Raw genomic sequence first — 21,358 nt, forward strand, 5'->3', positions numbered from 1 at the left:
GGGGCTTGCAGTGAGCCAAGACTGCGCCACTGCACTCCAGCCTGGGCGACAGAGCAAGACTCCGTCTCAAAAAAAAAAAAAAAAGTCAGGGCAAAAAGTTGTTCATGGAACAGCTGTTATGTGAGATGAGTCTGAATGGTTATTTTATTTATTTCTTGAATTTTATTTACTTTACTTTTTCAGAGACGGGGGTCTCACTATGTTGCCCAGGCTGGTCTTGAACTCCTGGGCTCAAGTGATCCCCCACCTCAGCCCCTATGCCCAGCACGAATGGATATTATCAACTGTGAAAAGTGCTGTGAAGGAGGGAGAAGTGTGGTGAGGTGGGGGGCAGACATCAACCAGGGTCTTATCTGAGAAGGTGACGCTGAAAACTGAAATCTCTTCCCCATTTAGTGGTCAGAGTGTCCCTCGATGAGCTCCCAGGACCAACAAGGAAAGACACACATGGGCAAAGCTGTGGGTGGTATTTTGTTTTTAATCTCCATAGTGTATTTGTTAAGTTTATTTATAAGCAGATCACTTCACTATTTACAGTACATGAGCATAGAGATTCTACAGTTTCTGTGATGTAAACAATAACCCCACAGTGGGAGTTTGAGAAAAGAAGCCAGTTCTGAAGTATTTACAGACATTAAAATAGAACTTTATACTCACAGAATAATAATACATAGAGCAATTTGGTTAAATTATCTAGGAAACTATAGAATCTGACAATGTACAAATACAGGAAAACATTTTCTCATTTAGAAGGTAAGACAGAGAAATCACACCAGAAATAAAATAGGGACGATGACAACCACAATAATTAAAAGCAAAGAAGGTTTCCTCCTTGCCTCTTACGGATAAAGTATTTATATAAATAAGGACACAACCCAACAAAATGGAAAAAATATATAAAAATCCTCTACCAATTAAAAAAAATAGCAAAACTAAAAACTTGATTCTCAATCATTAGCAGTGTCCTTTAAAAAATTAAAATTTAGCTTTCTATTATAAATAACAAAGCAGATGTGTCCCTCTGTGTAGGTGAAATTCTTGCACCTTTCTCAATAAATGCATCAATGTAATTCCACACACACACACACACACAAACACACACACACAGGCACAGACGTGTGTATGTGTGCACAGATACACACACACACACCCACCACAAACACAGCCTTACACTCACGCACTCAGGCTGTAGTTACCTTGTTAAGCTTCCTAATAAATAATGCCCCCTACAGTAGTACCCCTGAGGATGACAAAACCTCACAGGTTTAGCCATTCCTTGGTTTGACCCTGTCACAGAGTCAGGGAAAGCCCTGGCTCCTATTGCTCAGAATTCTCTAGGCTGTGTGGTCACACCAAGAGAAAATAATTTGAGTCCAAGATTTGGAAATGCTGGAAAGGACCATAGGGACCACCTTGCCCAGTTGATTAAGGCTGGCTACATACACCTTCTTCAGAAACCTGGGGTTGGGGAGAGGGCTCGTGTTGGTTTCAACATTAGCAGCTGCCTCTGGAAGAAGCAGATGCTCCAAGTCAATGCTAACAACGTGGCACAAGGAGGTGAGGGGGTGGGTGTGAATTCCAGAGCAGACTGCACTAAGCTGGACTTCTGGATGGTCATCTTCCCCAGAAACCATTTGGAAATCCAAGCAGTCTATTCTCCTGCTGCACATACCACCTTGTCCACGCTCCCCTTGAGATTTCCAACCTGTTTCCATTGGAATCAGAACATCCCTCAAGAAACAAAGTTGGGAATAGTTTATGACTTTTTATTCCTAACACAAAAACATTTGACAAGATTTTAAAAATACAAAATACAAAAAGAAAAAATTGAACCAAAAAAACTATTTGGCTATTCGGTGGACCATATCAAAGGTCATGGCCAGGCCCCCCACAGAATCCTTACACCCAACTTCTTATCTTGCCTTGAGGGCATAATTCGGACCACCCAGTAAAGGTTTACTTAACAAGGTCGGCAGCTGGGCTACCAGTATTGCAGTTACAGTAAACCCCTCCCGGGCACCTGGACCTCTCCTGGTCCACTCCTGTCTCTCCTGCCCACAGGACAGCTAGTGCATTTCTCAGTTCTGCCTGAGAGTCTACTAAGTGGCTGCTTCTGGAGTCTTCTGACCCTAGTGTTGCACTGATCTCTGAACACAAAGGCAGTTCGTTCATGCCATTATATTTCATTCCCAAAGTTCACGATGGACAGCAGGGTGGCCAAAAGGATTTATTTGCCTTCCATCTGGGTAGCTGGTGGAGACAACCTTTGGTCACTAGATGGCGACCACATGTTGATAAGGCAAAGTGCTGAGGTGGAAACTGACCAGTTCCCTTCACAAGTAACCAATGAGCAAGGGTGGTCAAGTGAAAAAGGAAGCTTTTATAAGTCGCCTTGGAGAGTCCTTTGACCAAAAATACAGCACAGGGGGGTTCTAGTTATATAAACCCCTCTTTGAGGAGGTGTTGCACAGCCCAGGGACAGACAACCTATAAAACCTATTTTCCAAGCCCCAAATTTGGGCAGTTGGATTTTTGTACTCCTTCCGGATGTGCAAAGCATACTGATGAAACAGAGTATCTGAAAAGCTGTCCCCATGAATCACGAAGCCTCAGTCACTGCTGCTATACCATTAAAGAAACAAAAAACAAAAGCTGCCCTAAACATATGCAGCGTGATCAATGCCTCCTGTTGCCCCATATGTTTTACAATCATTTGAAAGAAATGTGTGAAAAGTGCCTAAGCTGTTTTTCTTAAAAAAAAAAAAAAAAAAAAAAGTGTATTGCTAGTATTGTCTGAGAACAAGAGAGAAAACAGCCAAATGGTCACAACATTCGGATTAACAGCTATCCAGTGGGGACAAAGACAAGGTTAATGTGAGATTTGACATCATTACCTAGCCAAGTTGGGGGGTTAATTCCTTACTGTCCCCACTAGAAACTATGGCTTAGATCTGTCCCGGGGAGCTGGTCTCCTTGGATAAGGCAACTCAGCCAGGACACAGTGGGATTGAACCTACTGCTGGTTGGTTCTTGCAGAGAACCCTCACCCTGAACAGGAGCTGGGTCAAGTCAAAGAATGGAATCAGTTTCAAGGAGGAGTGATGGATTCCCAATGCTCCTGGTTGGGGATCTGAGCCTCTCAGAGGTGAAAGGGACTTTAATGCTCATATTCAACATTCTCATTTGGTAGATGAGGAAACAGGGGCCCAAGGTCACACAGCAAGTAAGAAACATTGGGGTTTCTGATTCTGAGATGGCTTATAGTTAAGAGACTTACTCTACAAACCCATTTCACTCGGCTAGGCTGTTTTCATCTTTCTGTAAAGGTAGGTACCAAGATCTAAATCCACGGCTCCCTGTTTCGAGGGCTTCCAACAAACGGCCAGCAAAGGGTTGGCCCCAGCACTGGCTCTCCTGCTGCTGACATCTCCAAAGGCATCTCTGCTCTCTCCTACCTGACAGCAGCCCCATTCCCGAACTCCCTGTCCCAGTCTCTAGAAGAGCACCTCACACAGCCAAAGGAGACTCATATTTTCCAGTGTAGAAACACGGACCCAGGCTGAAGTGTTGGGGTTTTCTCAAAGTGCTTTTATTGTTTAATGCAAAGTCAGCTTTTGCCTACTTCCTGGGTGTCTTGTAGCCGGCTCAGGGCTTCCCCCATCCCATGGCGGTTCTGGGCCAAGGACACATCCATGCATGTGGGTTTCCAACTCTGAAGCTCTTCCTCCATTTACCCGGTACCTCCAAACCTGACAAGCAGACCTGGAGCCCATCTGTGTGTAAAAACACCTCAGGGACTAGGGGACTAACTTTGGCATATTGCACATGCACTAGTTTTCTTCTGCCCCATTGGTAAGGGATGACAGGGTCCCTCTTCTTTGGCCAGTGAAACCATTACGTTCACTTTCTTTGCTATTGTACATCCAATTTCTTTCCTTAATCATATCTGATGCTGGGATATGGGTAACCCCAAACTGAAGGCAGCTGCTAAATCTCAAATGCTAAAAAAATACTGCAATTTTGACATCAGTGAGTCAGATCAATACATCCTCTGGGGCTGATTTTGCTTCACAGTTAGGATGAGCCATCTCTCAAGCTGCAGGCTCAACTGGGATTAACTGAACTCTATACCTGGGATGGGCCATGGACTGAGCTGTCAATGCAGACGGACCAGGCTGTCCATGCCTTCCCTGCCCTTCTACTCACCACTGCACAGCAGCCCTATTGGGCCTACTGCACATGTCTAGGAGAAATCACTCTAAAAAAACCAACAAGAACAGGCTTTAGGCAACAAGACGTTTCACTGCATCTCCTCCCGCGTCAGAACTTGAGTCCTGGGTCTTTGCAGCTCAGAGCATTCCTCCCTTCCTTCTCCTGCCCGCAAAGCCCTGCCTCTCTCCTGAGTACATATGACACTCCATGCTACAAGATTTCAAGGCAGATGCAGGTTATCTTACGGGTGCTTTTTGACTCAAAGCAGCTTTTTGGTTGAGGGGGCAAGTTGTGACGGAGCAGGGGGTGGGGGCCTTAGCTGCACTCCATCCACTCATCTTCTTTAACTCTTTGATGCATTTTCCTTCGGTAACCAGAGCCCCCGAGAATGGGGATTCTGATTCAGCCTTGTACAGACTGAGGAAGGAGATGGAAGAATTCCACTTAGTGGTTGGATCAGACATTTTTGGAAAACACCAGCACGGCACAGAAACGGACAGTACGACCTGCCCTGTGTGGGCGGCTATCGACACAGTCTATAGCAAGCTTTATGGCAATCACATGTAAACATCATTGAGAGCAAACACTAGGACAGAGCTACAACGAGATGGTTGCCAATGGCAGCTGCTCCCTCTGGGTTACTCCTCAATTTGGTGGGAAAGAGAACAAGATTCACTCGTTTTTCTGAATAGACCTTGGAGCTGCCCTAAATAATACACAGCACCGAATGAGTCCTTCGGGATAGAGGTTGTCTGCAGGGTTGGTAAATTGTAGAACTTGTGCATTTTAGGTACGGGATGGCAAGTAGGACTACTCGATGCCCTTGGCCGGCAGCATCCCCTAGCCCTGACTTTAGGTATGTCATGTCCCAATGCCACGCTCAGGTCTCTGCTCAAGGGCCAACGTCTAAGCTAACTGCAAGTGTCCTAGGTTAATCTGACATGAAAGGACAGCTTCAGCTGACCCCAAAGCAGGGAGGGACAGACTGGTCCTTTGCTAAAACTCTCCATTTCTTTACTCTAAAGTATCACCAGCCCAAGGCCGACCCTTTGACCAAGTGCAATCAAGGAAGAAGCAAATAGGAGGGGCTAAGAGATCATCTATGGCCCAACTCCTTTCAGCACACTGGGGTGCCAGGGAGTAAAAGGGACTTATCAAAGTTACAAAGGAAATTCTTGGTAGAATCTGGACTCCCCCCAACTCTCCAGACTTGGAATCTAGTGTTCTTTCCTATCTCAGTTCTCTCTTTGATGTAAATCAGGACTTACTTAGTGGAGGCAGCAGAAAGATCTAAATTCTATCCCATTCCATAATCATTTATTGTGTGCCTACTATGTGCTAGGCAGTGAATAGCTAAAAAGGAAATCCGAATGATCAGGTCTGTGCTGTGGGAAGTCCCTTTTTGGTCCATCTTCCTAAGCCCTGCCTTCCCCAAATATGTTCCTGCCTATTACTCATCTACTGCCCCCTGCACCTTCCGCAAGGGGACGTGTGCATCAAAACAGTATTGGGAGTATTATGCCACGGAATAGCATTAGGGGAGCTTTCTCTCATGGAACGGAATATCACAGACAGTGACAGGCCAGCATGAAACCCAGCCAGCATATGGTTTTGTGTGATTGCTGGAAACCTTCCAAAGATTAGCCCAAGATGTCAAATAGATTGAACTCTAATCAATTAGTAATGACTTACCAGAGCACTGATTTCAGGATTCTTATAGCACATCCAGGCTCAAGGAACCTGAGTGGTGCGATTGATTAGTTATGTCTGTATTGGTCAAGAAGGTGGGAGTAGTGGCACATGCGCTATGTATTTGCCATCTTCGGTTAGACACTGTCTCAGCAGAAGCTAACAATGTTGAAACATGTCTAATCAGTTCATTTCACAGGAAAGGAAATTGGAGTCCAGAGAGGTCAACTGCTGTGACACACAACAGTTCAAATTCCCTATCCCCACTAAAGCCTGTCTCTTCCAGCCTTATCCATGGGCTGGGAGTATGCTCCCCACTCAGTGGAAGATCATGGGCTCATTTTACCTACTGAGGTATTTGATAATCTTTTAAAAAGTCAATTCTCAACAGTCTAGGCTTGGCATAAGCAACAAATTACATTAGCCTGTTTAGTTTAATGAGCCACTTTCAAACTTTTAGAGCAGCAGGACTTCAAAACAAAATACAAAAATTTCCCAAGGAACCCTGATGTATGAAAGAAATCAGAAACAATGTACTCATACCCTGCCTGGCCATGCTCCCTGTATGAATGGCCCCCAAGTTACCCACAGAACATTAAGCTGGAAATGGCTTTGACATCACTTAAGAACGCAAAGTTTAAAGCAAAGCCCAGTTGGAGTGTTTTCTCAATTGGAGGGGAGCTAGGAGATTGCCCTATCTATTCCCAACCTTCACTCCCTCCTCCTGGCTCCCCTGCCCCAGCCACCAAAACAACTTTACAGACAAGGACAAGGTAAAGATGAAGGACTACCTGAGGGAGTAAGATGGGCTGGTGGCTGGCCCAAAAAAGATGACTGCTCCCAGACCACCTGTCTGTACCGCTGCCAGGGGCGTCACTGAAGTTCTGACAGTGTGTCCACAGGTGCAGACAAACCACAGGACCACTCAGGATCAAAGCTGATGGTGCACCCAAGACACATGCCAGGGCTTGAATTCACCTGATGCTGGTGAATCAACACCTAATGTAACCCCTAAAATGAGCCCTTAGGCTTCTAGCTTGGTGCCCAATTTAGCTGAACTCACCTCTACCAGTCCCTGAAACGGTGTCTTTACCCCAGCTACTACAGAAGCACGGGACCAAGAATCAGAAGGCCTGGTCTGGGTCACCACTCTGCCTCCTCATTGGCAACCGGACCTCCCACAGTCATTTCGCCTCTCAAGGAGCTGCCAGCCTCCCCTGGAAAACAAGAATGATGCAGCTTGCCCCGCCTTCCTTAAAGGTACTCAAGGGTCTGAGTACAAATGGATAGACACACACTTGAAGCGTGAGCTGGGCACAAGATGGGGGGGCTCCTATAATTTGAGCCAAACTTGCTCAGTAAGAGACCAGGCAGGGCTTGGCGGATACGGCCTAGAAACGGCAGGCCGTGCTTTCCTGCAGACCAGCCTAGCGGCCACCCAGCACCTCCAGGGCAATCTGGCAAGGGGAGCAGGGCAGCTCAGTGGCAAACACCTCATGACAGTGCATAGTTAAAAAATCAAGGAAGCAATACAATAATCCCAGACACAGTACATCTGAGCCATAAATACATTATTTTAAGGATATACTTTTTTTTCAATTAAAAACGAAGTTTATAATCCTGATTCTATTCACAAGTAACAATTTCATCATCACACACTACAGACAAGAAATGTTATGGTGAACACAGCTGCAAGTCTACGAGAGGAAGTCAGTCGGGAAGGAAGGGGCGATGGGTGACGGACCCGGCACTTCGAGGTGCACCCAGGACAACCCGTTGGAAGCGAGGACACTAATGTGGCAGTGGAACGTCAACACCATGGAAACTCACAGACAGAAGCAGCTTTGTTCAATGTAAACATTGATTTTTTTTTTTTTTAAAGGACAGCAGTTTCAAGTCTCTCTCACGGGTGTTCTCTCACGCTCGCTCGCTCTCCTCATATACTTGATTTCTTTGAAAACGTAAACATATTGGAAGGGCCTTGTCTGAGGTATTGAGGTATTCCTCGAGGGTTAAGGCTGTTATCAATGCAGGCTCTGCTGGGCCTCTTTCAGTAAGCTGTCAAAATCCATGGCTTCGTACTTGCTTTTCCCTGACGCAGGAAGGGCCTCTTCTGAATTGGAATCTGGGCATGGGGGTGAGGAGGCAGGGAAGAGGGGAAGGCAGTGAGCAACTTACAAAGACCGGATGGTTGAAAAATCTGCCACTATGAGTGGGCACCGTGGAGTGGCTGCAGCCCAAGGCCTCGGGGAGCTGGGATGAGCGCTGGACTGTGGGCACTGCCTGCCATCCTGCTGGGACATCTTGGCCATGGTATCAGTGTCTCAGGGCCTTGGCTGTCCTATCTAGAGACCGAGAGGCCCAAACTAGAGCACTCCAGAGCCTTTCTAGCTCCAACACCCTACAACTCTACTTCCCCCAACAGCTTCTCGTCCATTAGTAACCTGCGGCAGTGCCACATGAGGCAGGGCTAACAACACTAGAATTTTTTTTTTTTTTTTTTTTGAGATGCAGTCTCGCTCTGTCGCCGAGGCTGGAGTGCAGGGGTGTGATCTCAGCTCACTGCAACCTCTGCCTCTCGGGTTCAAGCGATTCTCCCGCCTCAGCCTCCCAAGTTGCTGGGACTACAGGTGCGTGCCACCATGCCCAGCTGATTTTTGTATTTTTAGTAGAGAAAGGGTTTCACCATGTTGGCCAGGATGGTCTCGATCTCTTGACCTCATGATCTGCCTGCCTCGGCCTCCCAAAGTGCTGGGATTACAGGCGTGAGCAACTGCACCCAGCCAACACTAGAATTTTTTAATAGATTGGGAAACTGATTCCCATAAATGGACGTGCAACCAAGTGCAGGGCCGCCTGGCCTGGCACCCAGCGGGGCCACTGACACTCAGTCAGTCCTGTACCATGAAGGCTGCATTGGATTCTCTCCAATAAGTGTTTTTTTTTCTTTCCTTTTGAGACAGGGTCTTGCTCTGTCGCCCAGGCTGGAATGCAATAGTGCCATCATGGCTCACTGCAGCCCTGACCTCTTGGGTTCAGGTGATCCTCCCACCTCTGCCTCCTGAGTAGCTGGGACTATAGGCGCAAGCCACCATGCCTGGCTAATTTGTATATTTTTTGTAGAGACGGGATTTCACTAAGTTGCCCAAGCTGGTCTTGAACTCCTGGGCTCAAGTGATCCTCTTGCCTCAGCCTCCCAAGGTGATGGGATTACAGGCATCAGCCACTGAGCCTGGCCAAGTAATTCTTTTGTACATTGTACTTCTTTGTCCTTCTTCATCATCTTGTCCCCAGGTGGCTGATGCCTTGTCTGGGGTCACCACGGAATGCCCCTGAAGGGGACAGGGTAGCAGCTGGCCCTGTGAAGTCAAGGAGACTGTAGCCACGGTTCTGCCAGCTGGCTGTGCACATGACTGAATCTTCCTAGAGGCCATGAGAGGCTGGATTCTCTTTGGTAGCAGTCACAGGACAGGATAAGGTGGACCAGAGGCCAGAAGCAAAACAGGATGGTAGCCTTCAGGCAAAGGGGCTGCAAAGTTATACCAAGCAGCACACTGGAGTGTGGGGATGGAAGCTATGTCCACAAGGGGTTTTGTTCAAGGAAGGCACTGCCTCCCAAGCTTTGAGTCTTACTAGACTGTGGCTGGGTTTCAGGGGCTTACCGTAGTCAGTGTATCTGGGCCAGCAGAAGTGCCGGAGCCCTCCGTAGCTCAGCTGGAAGGAGGGCTCGTTGCGCTTCCTCAGGGCAGCGCCCTTCATCAGAGAGAGGGCCGCTTGCTCAGAACACCGGTAGGTGATGAAACCGTACTTCTCACCTCTGCGGGGAGACAGCAAGGAGAGTATATTATTGGGCTGGCTGGGTGGACACTGTGAGACCACCCATTACTAGATGAGGAACTGACTGCCACAGTGATTCGATACCCACATCACGTGGCCCCCTAGATAGAGATGATGATGACTACTAGGTTGACTTCTGCAGTGTGGTAATAATGAAATCAGCTAATATGTTGAATGTTTGCCAGGTGTTGGCCATCACATCTTGCCTCAGACACTCCTCAGATGAGCCTGTGAGGTGGGTACTGTTGTTATCTCCACCTTGCAGATGAGGAAAGAGGTTCTGTGGAGTTCAGTAATTTACCCAAAAGCATGTGGCAGAGCAGGGATTCAAACCCAGGTCTCTGACATTAAAGCTGATGCTCTCAACACCGCTGTATGTTTCTCCTATCATTCCCATTTCCCTGGATTTGCCATTGCCATGCCATTCCCCTGCCTATACTACTGTACCACTTTCTGCCTCCTTCAAAGCCAGCCTCAGTCACCAATTCCTTGGCTGCCATCTTGGCCTTCACCTCCCCTAGTAGAGCTGGTCTTCTGCATACATCTTGCCCTTCATGGTAGACATCTATGATGCCTGCCTGTTCAGCTTCCACTCCCCTTCCTCTGACAACAGCATGTATGGTCAACCAGGCTCAGGGTGCCAGGGCAAGCCACGTGACAATGGCCCTTCCTGGACACCATGGTTTGTTCAAGGATAAGCCTGTTTACTCAAGGCTGAACCCCAAAGAATCCATCTCAGGTCTTTGCTGGAGTCATATAGTGACTCCTACCTCCCCAGGGGTCTCTAAGCTGCTGGGGGGGTAGCTTAAAGCTACAGGCAGCCACTGTGCAACCAGGAGAAAAGTCTGCCCGAGAAGGACCAAAAGTCAGTTCTATTCCAACTTTTCACTTCCATGAACAACAGAAAGAGTCCTGACTGACATATCATCTGCTATGTAAACTCCTCAAGGCAGAGACAAAGTGGCATTCACCAACTATTAGGACAGGCTTACAAATAGTGGGTGCCTAATAAACATTTATGTGAATCATGTTTCCTGACACCTCTCTGAACCAGGGCCAAGTTTGAACCCTTCTGCCTCTTTATCTATTTATTTATTTTTTGAGAGAGTCTCACTCTGTCGCCCAGGCTGGAATGCAGTGGTCGCAATCCCAGCTCACTGTAGCCTCTGCCTTCCAGGTTCAAGTGATTCTCATGCCTCAGCCTCCTGAGTAGCTGAGATTACAGGCATGTGCCACCATGCCCGGGTAATTTTTTGTATTTTTAGTAGAGACGGGGTTTCACCATGTTGGCCAGGTTGGTCTCAAACTCCTAGCCTCAAGTAATCTTGAGGCTGTTATCAATGATAAGACAGATAAGTAATCTGTCTGCCTCGGCCTCCCAAAGTGTTGGGATTACAGGCGTGAGCCACCATGCCCGGACCCTTCTTCGTCTTTAAATGTCTAATATTGGTAGTACGTCCAAGACTCGTTTTTAAAGATCCTGTGTGTTTTTTAAATCTTAACAGATTGATCTTTCTCTTTAGAGATTAACTTGCCTGCTTTATTTTTGCATGCTATCTTCATTTGATAGCCTGAAAACTGCACAGAACTTAAAATGGTTCTATTTGTATGATGGTTCTTTTTTAAAAAATTTGGTAAAAACACATAACAGGACATTTACCATCTTTGCCATTTTTAAGCATACAGTTTGGCAGTATTAAGTATACTCATATTGCTGTGCAATGAAGCTTCAGAAATTTTTCACCTTGCCAAACTGAAACTCTATGCCCACTAAACAACAACTCCCTTATTCCCCCTCTCTGCAGCCCCTGGCAACCACCCTCTTTCTGTTTCGATGAAATAGACTACTTTAGACATAGCATATAAGTGAAATCATACAGTATTTGTCTTTCTGTGCCTGGCTTATTTTACTCAGCACAATGTTGTCAGGTTCATCCATGTGGTGGCATGAGCCAGAATTTCCTTCCTTTTTAAGGTTTCATAATATTCCACTGTATGTATAGAAACCATATTTTGTTTATCTGTTCATCTGTTGGTGGACATCTGGATTGTTTCCACCTCTTGGCTATTGTAAATAATGTCGCTATGAGCTTGGGTGAACAAATATCTCTTGGAGATCCCGTTTTCAATTCTTTTGAATATATACCCATAAGTGGAATCGCTGGATCAGATGGTGGTTCTAGGTTTAATTTTTTGATGAACTGCCATACTGTTTTCCACATCAGCTGCATCATTTAAAATTCTCACCAACACTATACAAGAGTTCCAATTTCTCCACATCCTTGCCAGTATTTATTTTCTGGTTTTTTGATAGTAGCCATCCTAATGGGCAAGAAGTATGTAATAACTCTTACACCAGAAACTATTTTCTTGCTGAAGCTTTCTATTATTATTATTGTATTAGAATGTAAAAACCCGAATAACTTAGTTTGCCAATATAATAGGAGATAATTTAGAAATATTTCAAAACTGACAAGGTTTTTGACATCTAAATTGTGCATTCATATGCAACCTGTTCTTTTTGCAGATCCCCTGACAGGTAAAACACTGCTTCTCCAGGTGAGTGACGAAAAACCAGGGCTGCCTAGTAGAATAAAAGGCCTGGGACCTTTTCTTATTTTTTGCTCTATCATCCAGGCTGGAGTGCAGTGGCCCGATCTCGGCTCACTGCAACCTCTGCCTCCTGGGTTCAAGGGATTCTCCTGCCTCAGCCTCCTGAGTAGCTGGAAATACAGGAGTGCACCACCACATCCAGCAAATTTTTAAATTTTCAGTAGAGACGGGGTTTCATCATGTTGGCCAGGCTGGTCTTGAACTCTTCACCTCAAGTGATCTGCCTGCCTTGGCCTCCCCAAATGCTGGGATTACAGGTGTGAGCTGCCATACCCAACCAAGGTCTGGGACTTGCTGCTGCAGAGGAAGGGAGGGTGCTGCAGAGGAAGCACAGGGTTGAGGTAGAGTGGAGTCCCAGTGCAAGTCTTCAAGCTGCCAGGGGCTGCTGCCCCGCACTATCTCCAGGCCAAAGGCCCTGAAGCAGACACATGGGCTCCGGTTCTGGCTCTGCCGCCAAGTAGCTGCCCAGTTAACTTGTCTGAACTCCTGCAGAAAGGAGAGCAATTGAAAGACTAGGAGTGCTTATGTCCCTGGCGTGCTGGGAAGTTTAGATAAAAGAAGGAACGGAAACTGCCTGGCACTTAGTAAACCGTCAGCACGTGTCTGCTGCTATTACTGACTGCATTACCATTTCTGGTCCTTCTCCTGGGCCTGGCTTTCCACATCTAGGCTATGGATTTCGTCAGATTCATTCCACAAATCTTGGGCATCTTCTGGTACCCAGCTCTGGATCAGGACCAGTGACCCTCTCTGCTCCCTTCATTTGCCATGGCTTGGCTCAACTCACCTCCTACTTCTCGTCAGCACCTCGCACTCCTCAATCTCACCAAACACTTCGAAGCGCCTCTTCAGCTCTCGGGAGCTCATGTCGCTGGAGAGATTTTGAATGTACACCACGCGGCCTTCACCCTGCCCGAGAAGGAGGACAGAGAGAGACTTGGTCATTGCCTGGCTTCCTGGGTCCCTCTGGGGGTGGGCTCCCATGGAGTCCTTGTCCTAGTCCATGATGCCTGGCTGAGTGAGCAATGACAGCTGGAGTCAGAGAGGACAATGCCAATCTCTACTCCAGAGGACCTGCCCTTGTTGCGGGGGGGTGGTGTTAGAAGGGAAGAGGCCTCCAGGGAAGCCACTGCTTACATGAAGGAAATGAGCAGAGACTGGGGCTGGGAAGGAGGAGGGATTTATCATCATTGATATGCCTGCATATTCAGTAGCTTTTGGACTTACCTTTCAAGTCTGAGCAGGGGAGGTGCTGGGGTAGGGCAAGCACAGGAAGCAGGTTGATTGTGAGTGTGAGAGTGTGCTGGAAGGAAGGGTAATGAGGTGGGGGCATCAGGGATATTGGTTTTGCCTGGGCAAAGTGGCTGAAGCCACAGTATAGACACTGTCACAAAGACGTCACCTTCAGGAGAGTTCCATGCTATGCCAGTGGGTGTCCAGAACAGCCTAGCAGAGGGAAGAAGTGGGAGAAAGTCCAGACTGGAACTCCCCTTTCCCTCCTCTCAGATCTGTGATTTGATCTGGTTGAAGCCACTGCTACTGGACAAGTCACTCTAACCTGCGAGAGAAACTGCAGCCTTGTTCCTGGAAATCTGTGTTCCCATAGGAAAAACACACAGTTTCTTGTCCCGGACAGGCTTGCTCTGGAAACAGGTTATAGCCAGTGATTCTCCAGCCATCCCAGCCACGTACTACACATGCCAAGGAAGAAAACCCAGGCGGCGGGTCCACAAACAGGACTCCGTCGTCAACAGTCAGGGGAACTGTACATCCCACAACATACGATGTCCAAGCTCAGCTCAACAGAGAAATCCCCTCCTCCCACTCTCCTTGCAGCTTCTTGAATTCATACAGCTCCTTCCTGCCACTGCTCCAAACACTTGTTCCCCTGAGTCTTCGCTTGGTTGCTCCTTTTCATCAATCAGGGCCCAGCTCCCTGAAGGTGCCCTTCCCCGGCCACCCCATAAACACATCCTCCTCAACAGTCCTGTTTACTTCAGATTGTTAGTAATTGCACATTACTAATTTCACAGTGCTTATCCCAATCTGTAATTACATTGTTTATTCCTTTGTTTATGAGTCTATTATCTCTCTCTCCCTTCTGTTCAGCCAGAAGGGGGGCCTCATCTCTCTTATTCATTGCTGTCCTCCGACGCCCAGAACTGTGCTAGGCCTGTAACTGCTATATGACCAGACACAGACTCCAAGAAGATTCTCCACACGCAGTCCACGGTTTTAAGGACCTGCATGCAGACAGCTGTGTACCTCTAGGGAATGCACACCTCCTGTGTGCCCCTCCTCCCTGAAGTGCCACATCACATGGGAGAGACCCAGCGGGAGTCTGTTTGTCTTTTTTGTGTTTCCATCCTACTTTCCTCCTTCCTTTCTAGTGACATGGCCTAGCTGGCCAGCTCCAGCTCCCCACTCCAGGCCCCTGATGTGTTTTCTCTGTGGGGAGCTTTGCGGTAGGGTCACCAGGCAAAGCCAGAAGGCCAGGGCCTGTGGACTAACTCTGGGAGGGCATTAGGGAGGTGGGTGGGGAGGAAGGGACAGGCTCTCTTGGTCCCTTGGCACTGATCAAGTTGGGGGAACCCTTGGGAAGCACAGGCCTAACTCCCTTACGTACAAATGAGGAAAGCGAGGCTCGGGGTAGCTGGGGGACCTGCCCACGGTCACACAGAAGGTGGTGGCAGGGCTGGCTTGTGACCTGGCCAGCCTGGCTCTGCTCCCCACTACCACAGCCTGCCCACTTGACTCTCTCAAGGCCCCTGATGCTGAGCCCTAAATCATCACCAACAGCACACTCATGGCCAGTCTCTTCGCTGAACTTTGCATGGTGCCACCTTTGATGCCCTTTAGTGATCCTTGTGCTCTTCAAATGAGAGAACTATCATTGTCTGCTGCTGCCATAGTCCCTTCTTCCCCAGGCAGAGGCCGAAGACTGAGGGGCTCACCAGCCAGCCTCAAAAGGCTTTGGTCCATGAAGCCCCCACACACTTCCTGTTCATTCCCATTCACTCCAGGCTCTGGGCCCCCAGATCACTTACAATGGCCTTTTCCCGCCGCTTCCTGGCGTGCCGGATACTTGGCGTTCTGTCTGAACACGGCCCTCTGCTCTCACATCTGTCAGTGAACAAGCAAAGCAGAGGCACTCACTCTCGGGACAGACCATGGGGGTGGGGGCGGATCTGCTCCAGGAGGCAAGGGATGCTTCCTTAGGACTCGTTCACAAGGACACACGAGCTGGAACTGCCTCCTGCAGAAACCCAGCTTCCTCTTCCGCAACGACGGCCCAGGGCGGTGTGTGGGCCTGAACATCGGGACACATGCCTACTGCCAGTTTCTGGACTGGATCACCGGGAACCACTGTGTTGCTCATTATAACCCCACCCTGTTCTGAGCCTTGCCTCTGTATGCCATTAGGGGTAGAAAAGCCCTTTTGCTTTATTATCTTATTTGATCTGATTTTTTTTTAAACCCCATGAGGTTTTATGTTTTTCCATTTTCCAGATGAAAAATCTGAGGCTCAGGTTTGAGATGGGATTTGCTTAAAGCCAGAAAGCAGAAGTCAGAAGCAGGTCCTTCTGATTCCAGAACCACTGTTCCCTATGGGTTCATGCCTCAGCCAAGCAGCAGCCCCTGGCCATTGCAGCTCCATGCTTCCAGGCTAGCTATCAGGCTCATTAGTCCCATAGCCCGAGCAGGCTCCCAGGTGCCACCCACCTGCAGCCTTCCTGGCCTGCCTGCACGCTGCCCTCCCTCATCCAGTCTGAGTCACTGACAAATACAGCACAGAGAACAAGAACACAGGCTTGTGAGTCAGACAGCTTGAGTTTGAATCTTGGCCCCACCGCCTCCCTGTTGGGTGACCTTGGGCCAGTTACACAAGCTCTCTCAACTTCAGTTCTTCATCTATAAAATAGGGATAAGCAATTGTGTCCATCCCTTGGCCATTTGTGAGGATTAAATTTAAAAATGCATGTCAATGCTTAGCCCAGGAACTGCTCCGTAAATATTTGCTCTATTTTTCTATGTAACCTCTTTTGAGCCTCAGCTTTCTCATCTATCAAATGGGGATAAGCAGCAGATACCTCCAGGTGCACCTGTGAAGCTCTAGTAGGATAATGGGAGGGGAAATTACTTGCAACTTTAAAGGTTACCTAATTATAGTATTATCATCCCTTTTGCAACAGAATTGGTGGACTTTCCCCACCTGAAGAGCTGAGAGTGCCTGGAAGGTATTGTGGAGTTCAAGATTTGTGTCATTAACCCAGCTTAACGTGCTTTCTGTTGCTGTGTGTTTGGTGCAGGTCTGGAGAAGGCTGATTAGTATCTTACCAGGTTTACCAGGTACTGAGCTCAGCCAGGTAGCTGAGCAGGAGCCAGGTTACCCAATTAAGTTTCTGTAGTGAGCAGAAAAAGCCAGCCCTGAACCTGGCCCAAAAGCGAGAAGAGAAAAAGGAAAATCCATGGGGGTTTCTAGAGAAGTTCTCAACTCTTCCCAGGCAATTCTATGAATGCAGGCCCAGCCCAAACACCTCTGAGCTGGGCAGGAGAGAAAGGAGGCCAGTGAAGCTCCAGCTTGGGGGATGTATTTCAACATGAAGAGAACCTGGGCAACTGCCATAATGTGGAGATGGAGTGCTTTAGCTCACAGCAAAGCAAGGCTGAAGCCAAATCTTTGACATTGGACCACTGTAGGGCAGAAGCTACCCCCTGGGGAAAGAATGGAGCCAGAAAGTGAGGCTCAGCGAGGTCGGTAGAAGGCAGCTGTGACTGACAAATCCTGGCTTCTACAGTAAGGGCTTGCTGGAGAAATTGCTGCGGACCTCACTTTGAGGAACAAAAAATTTAGGGCTTCTTAACAAGTTTGCGGAGAGCCCACAAACTCCCTAAAATTGAATGCCCAGTTAGATGTGTATGCACATGTTAATGGGGAGATGGGCCTTTGCTTTAATCAGGTTTTCAAACAGTTAAGAACCCTTGTTGTAGATGTATAAATATAAAGCTGAAGTCTTTTTACATTTTATTTAACAAAAAAATTTTTTTTTGCTAGTCCCTTTAGAAGGGAAAAAGAGGTATCTTCACAAGACCTAAATTCTGGTCTCAGAGTATGATATTCTAGCAATGTCATCATTATCACCTGGGGACTTGTTGGAAAGGCCAATCCCTGCCCCTGCCCCACCCCAGACCTACAGATCAGACACCCGGGTGTGGGCCGGCCAGTGGAGGCCCAACAAATCCTGCAGCGGATTCGGCAGCTGGGCTCCAGCCCGAGAGCAGCATCTAGTGGCCACTCAGCTTCACCTCAACACAGGGCTGGGGATGATGACACTGACTGACCCTCCTCAAGCCTTCCCCAGGGAGAATCAGGACCCACTGTGATCAGAGAGGAGCAACCAGTACCCTCCGAATCTGCCAAACCTCCATTCTTTCTGCCCAGCTCCCCAGCTGACTTCTGGACTGGCTTCTTCTCCAGTCTGGTTCAGAGAGCGAGGATGATACGAGCAAGCGGGCTCATGAGGCATCATCCCTCCACTGAGGTCAAAGCCCTTCGAGGGGCAGCCGACTGGTGAAAGTCACAGCGCAACTCAGCAGGACCCAGAAACCTTATCAATGCTTTATGTCCAGGTATTTTCCAGAGCACAGATTAGAATTACACTAATCTTTCTTTTACTTGTAAACATCCCTAGAATTCTAACTGTTGGGGCAGGTATGTTTGCACAAAAACCTATCCATTTTACAAACATAAAAGCAAAAAATACAGATGGATAAGGGACAAGTTCCTTTAGAAGTAAGCCCACAAATAGCCAGGAAGTGGGTTTTCTTTCTTTCTGGAGGCCAGGATGTTTGGGACACTCTCGATTTCACAGACCAGGCTTTGCCTGCCTCCAGGACTCACCCACAACTGCCCCAGAAGACCACCTTTCAAGGCCCCTGACCAAGACATGGGCCACACAGGGAGATGCAGCCTCAGTTTCAGAGCAAGTTTCCTGGGGATCCTCCCTCCTGGGGCTCCTGGCTCCCCGGGAACTGGGATCCTCCACTGCCCGCTCCCTCTCCTGTGGCCCCCTGTTCATACCTAAAGTTCCTTCGAGTGGCTGGTGACCAGGAGTGGCAGGGTGAGGAGCCAGAGCTTGAGCGGCTGCGGGAACAGAGCTGCCGGTTGGCCTTGCTTGGTGGGCTCTGGTAGGGGCAGTGGTCAGAGCAAGTGGGGCTGACCCCTGAGTCCTCTTCTTCATTGTCCTCCTCCTCCTCCCCTTCTTCCTCTTCCTCCTCTGGGAGGAAGCTGCTCTCGCCGCTGCTGCTGCTGCTGTCTTCAAAGACAGTGTCATACTCAGGGCTCTTGCAGGAGGCCAGGTCTTCCTCCTCCAGGGCGGACTCCAGCAGCCCAAAGTGTTTGGTGAGGCTGGCGCGGATCTCATGGTCTCTCAGCAGCATGCTGTCCTTGGGTGGGGCGCCAGCATCACAGCTTCTGTCTTCCTCCCTACTAGGGGCCTGTGCCTCAGCCCGAGGGGCACCCTGCTGGGGCCAGACCTCAAGGTGAACCCCAGACGGCTCCCAGGACCTCAGCACCTTCCTTTGCAGGACGCCTTCTGGTCGGAGCACCTGGCAGTAGTCATGGTCTCCAAAGGAACAGGAGAAGGGACGCTTCTGGCCAGCCTGGGAGGCTGGCTGGGCCGTGGCATGTCGCAGGTGGGACAGGAGCTCACTCCGCTCCGGGTGCTTCTTTGGCAGCTTGTGGGCAGCCCCTGGGGTGGCCTTGAGTGAGAGGCCCTCAGGGGAGGGGAGGCTGAGAGCTATTTCTTTGCCTAGGCTATGCTTGATGTCTGGTTTGAAGGGATCCTCCTCTGTGGGCTTGTATGGTGGTGTGGTGGGTGGGGTGAGTCCTGCCCGAGGAAGAGGAGAAAGGTAAGATAAAGACAGATCACTTCTCCAAGGGACACTAAGACCCTAAGTTTGGGGCCAAGCACGGTAGCTCTCACCTATAATCCCAACATTTTGGGAGGGCGAGGTGGGTGGATCACTTGAGGCCAGAAGCTCGAGACCAGCCTGGCCAACATAGTGAAATCATGTCTCTACTAAAATACAAAAAAATTAAGCAGGCTTGTTGGTGCATGCCTATAATCTCAGCTACTTGGGAGGCTGAGACATGAGAATTGCTTGAACCCAGGAGGAAAGGGTTGCAGTGAGCCAAGATCGTGCCACTGCACTCCAGCCTGGGCAACACAGTAAGATTATGTCTGGAAAAAAAAAAAAAAAAAAAAAAGACCCTAGTTTGGGATGGCAATAAAATGGCCAAGTGCCTTTACTCCCCTAACCCAGTGGATGGCAGACATCACTAACTGATCACTGCACTGCTGGCTGAGCCTGGAGGTAGGCTGGGAATCCTTCAATTCTTTGGAGTTGGCATGTGATGAAATCCATTTGCCATCCCTTCTGTGACCTACTAACGGCAGCTGGAACCTCCCAGTCATCCAAATACCTCTTCCTGATCTACGTCCAAATCATTCAACAAACCCTCCCAACTATACCTCTCATATGCCTCTGGCATTTCCCATGACGGACACAGGGCAGGCACCACAGATAAAACTGCCCACCTGGGCTGGGCGCGGTGGCTCACGCCAGTAATGCTGGTTCATTCCCAGTGAGTCTTCTTTATGGTACCTATTGCAATTTGTAATGATCTTCCTTTTCTGTTTGCTTTTTGACTGCCTATAACATAAGCCTCGTGAAGGCAGGCATCTTGTGCATCATTCATTATGTGGCACCTTGCCCATGCATGATGAAAAACTCAGAGATGCACGGGTGTTTTCCTGAAGGCACCTGCCAGTGGAAGCCCCCTGGCTCACCTGCTGTGCCACAGAGCTCCACTGTCAAGGTCTGCTCAAAGCTCTTCTTGCCAAAAGTTGGGTCGCTGGTGGAGGCAGGGAGGACAGAAAGGAAAGAAGCAAGTCAGCAGTAGGCATCCACCTCCCCGCCCATGAAAGGGTCACAGGGAGTGCTGTGACAGGCCCTGGTTCCACTGCCCATGGAAATGGAGCCTGAGATGCATTCGCTCTGGGGGAAACCCCATCCCGGCTGTTAGAGGAATTCAAGCTGCACAGCTCTTTTAGGAGACACAGGCAAGGTTCACTGGGGGGTAAATAGAGGACGAGTGTTGTCAGCCTCCTTATTTTATAGAGGGAACAACTGAGGCCCAGAAGGAGGAAGGGACTTGCTGAAAGCCACAGGGCACTGTCAGAAACGAACTCTTTTCAGGGCCCCCAAGAGGACAGGTTATGAAATGGCCTGAGGCCTTTCCTCTGGCCTGCAAAAGTTAGTTTCTAAAAACCAACTCCCTTCTAAAGGAGCCCAGCTCCTGAGGGTCCCAGATGACAATCAGGGCACAGGGTGTGGGACCAGGGCCAGGCATGGGGGCTGATGAACCCCCCATCACCACCAACACACACATCCAACAAGACAAAATCTCATGGAATAATACACCAATAATTTCTAAAAATCTACCTTTGTGACAAGGCCAGCATGAGGCACCTGGGAGAGTCTGAAAAGAAGACAAAGAAAAATAAGATTCCCCAACATGGTATCACTAGCAGATGTTTCCCCTCTGAAGGAGACCCCAGGCCTCCACTGGTGCCAAGCACAGCTGCCCTTTGGGCAGGTGACCAAACACCTCTGCCACTTTTAGAGAAGGGCACAACAACTCAAATCCACCTTCCATCCCAGTCTCAGCTGGGAGAGCTACTTGATTTTGCAGAAAGTACAAACAGGTGCAAGGGTGACCCCTTCTGGCTAAACGTGTAGCACAGTGAGGAAGACCTTGACTCCAAGTCCCACTGCTGTGAGCTCTGGACAGACAGCCCTGCATAGGGCCCATCATTAAGTAGCTCCGTGCCTGAGTTTCTGTATCATAAAATAGAGACAATGACAGTCCCTACCAGAGAGGCTTCTTGTGAGGACTCAATAGGGACAATCTGTTATCTAAGACCAGTGCCAGCACGGTAAG

At 48.7% G+C, this 21,358-nt stretch overlaps 1 protein-coding gene across 3 annotated transcripts in view; it reads right to left on the reverse strand.

Annotated features, from left to right (window-relative positions):
- Positions 1-458: 458 nt before the first annotated feature.
- The window catches only part of PPARGC1B (PPARG coactivator 1 beta), a 123,373-nt gene continuing 102,473 nt past the window's right edge, over positions 459-21,358 (reverse strand). Inside the window, exons 6-12 of one of the 3 annotated variants that reach the window (XM_030826725.1) lie at positions 20,860-20,896; positions 20,205-20,269; positions 18,434-19,241; positions 15,399-15,474; positions 13,139-13,260; positions 9,564-9,718; positions 459-8,026 (exon numbers count right to left, since the gene is read on the reverse strand). In XM_030826725.1, coding sequence (XP_030682585.1) covers positions 7,926-8,026; positions 9,564-9,718; positions 13,139-13,260; positions 15,399-15,474; positions 18,434-19,241; positions 20,205-20,269; positions 20,860-20,896 — 1,364 coding nt within the window. In that variant the 3' untranslated portion in view covers positions 459-7,925. Of the gene's footprint in view, positions 9,719-13,138; positions 13,261-15,398; positions 15,475-18,433; positions 19,242-20,204; positions 20,270-20,859; positions 20,897-21,358 lie in introns of all 3 variants that reach the window. The other 2 variants (XM_030826729.1, XM_030826718.1) reach the window with 2 other exon arrangements.

The sequence above is a fragment of the Nomascus leucogenys genome, chromosome 2, assembly GCF_006542625.1.
Source record: "Nomascus leucogenys isolate Asia chromosome 2, Asia_NLE_v1, whole genome shotgun sequence".
Lineage (NCBI taxonomy): Eukaryota > Metazoa > Chordata > Mammalia > Primates > Hylobatidae > Nomascus > Nomascus leucogenys.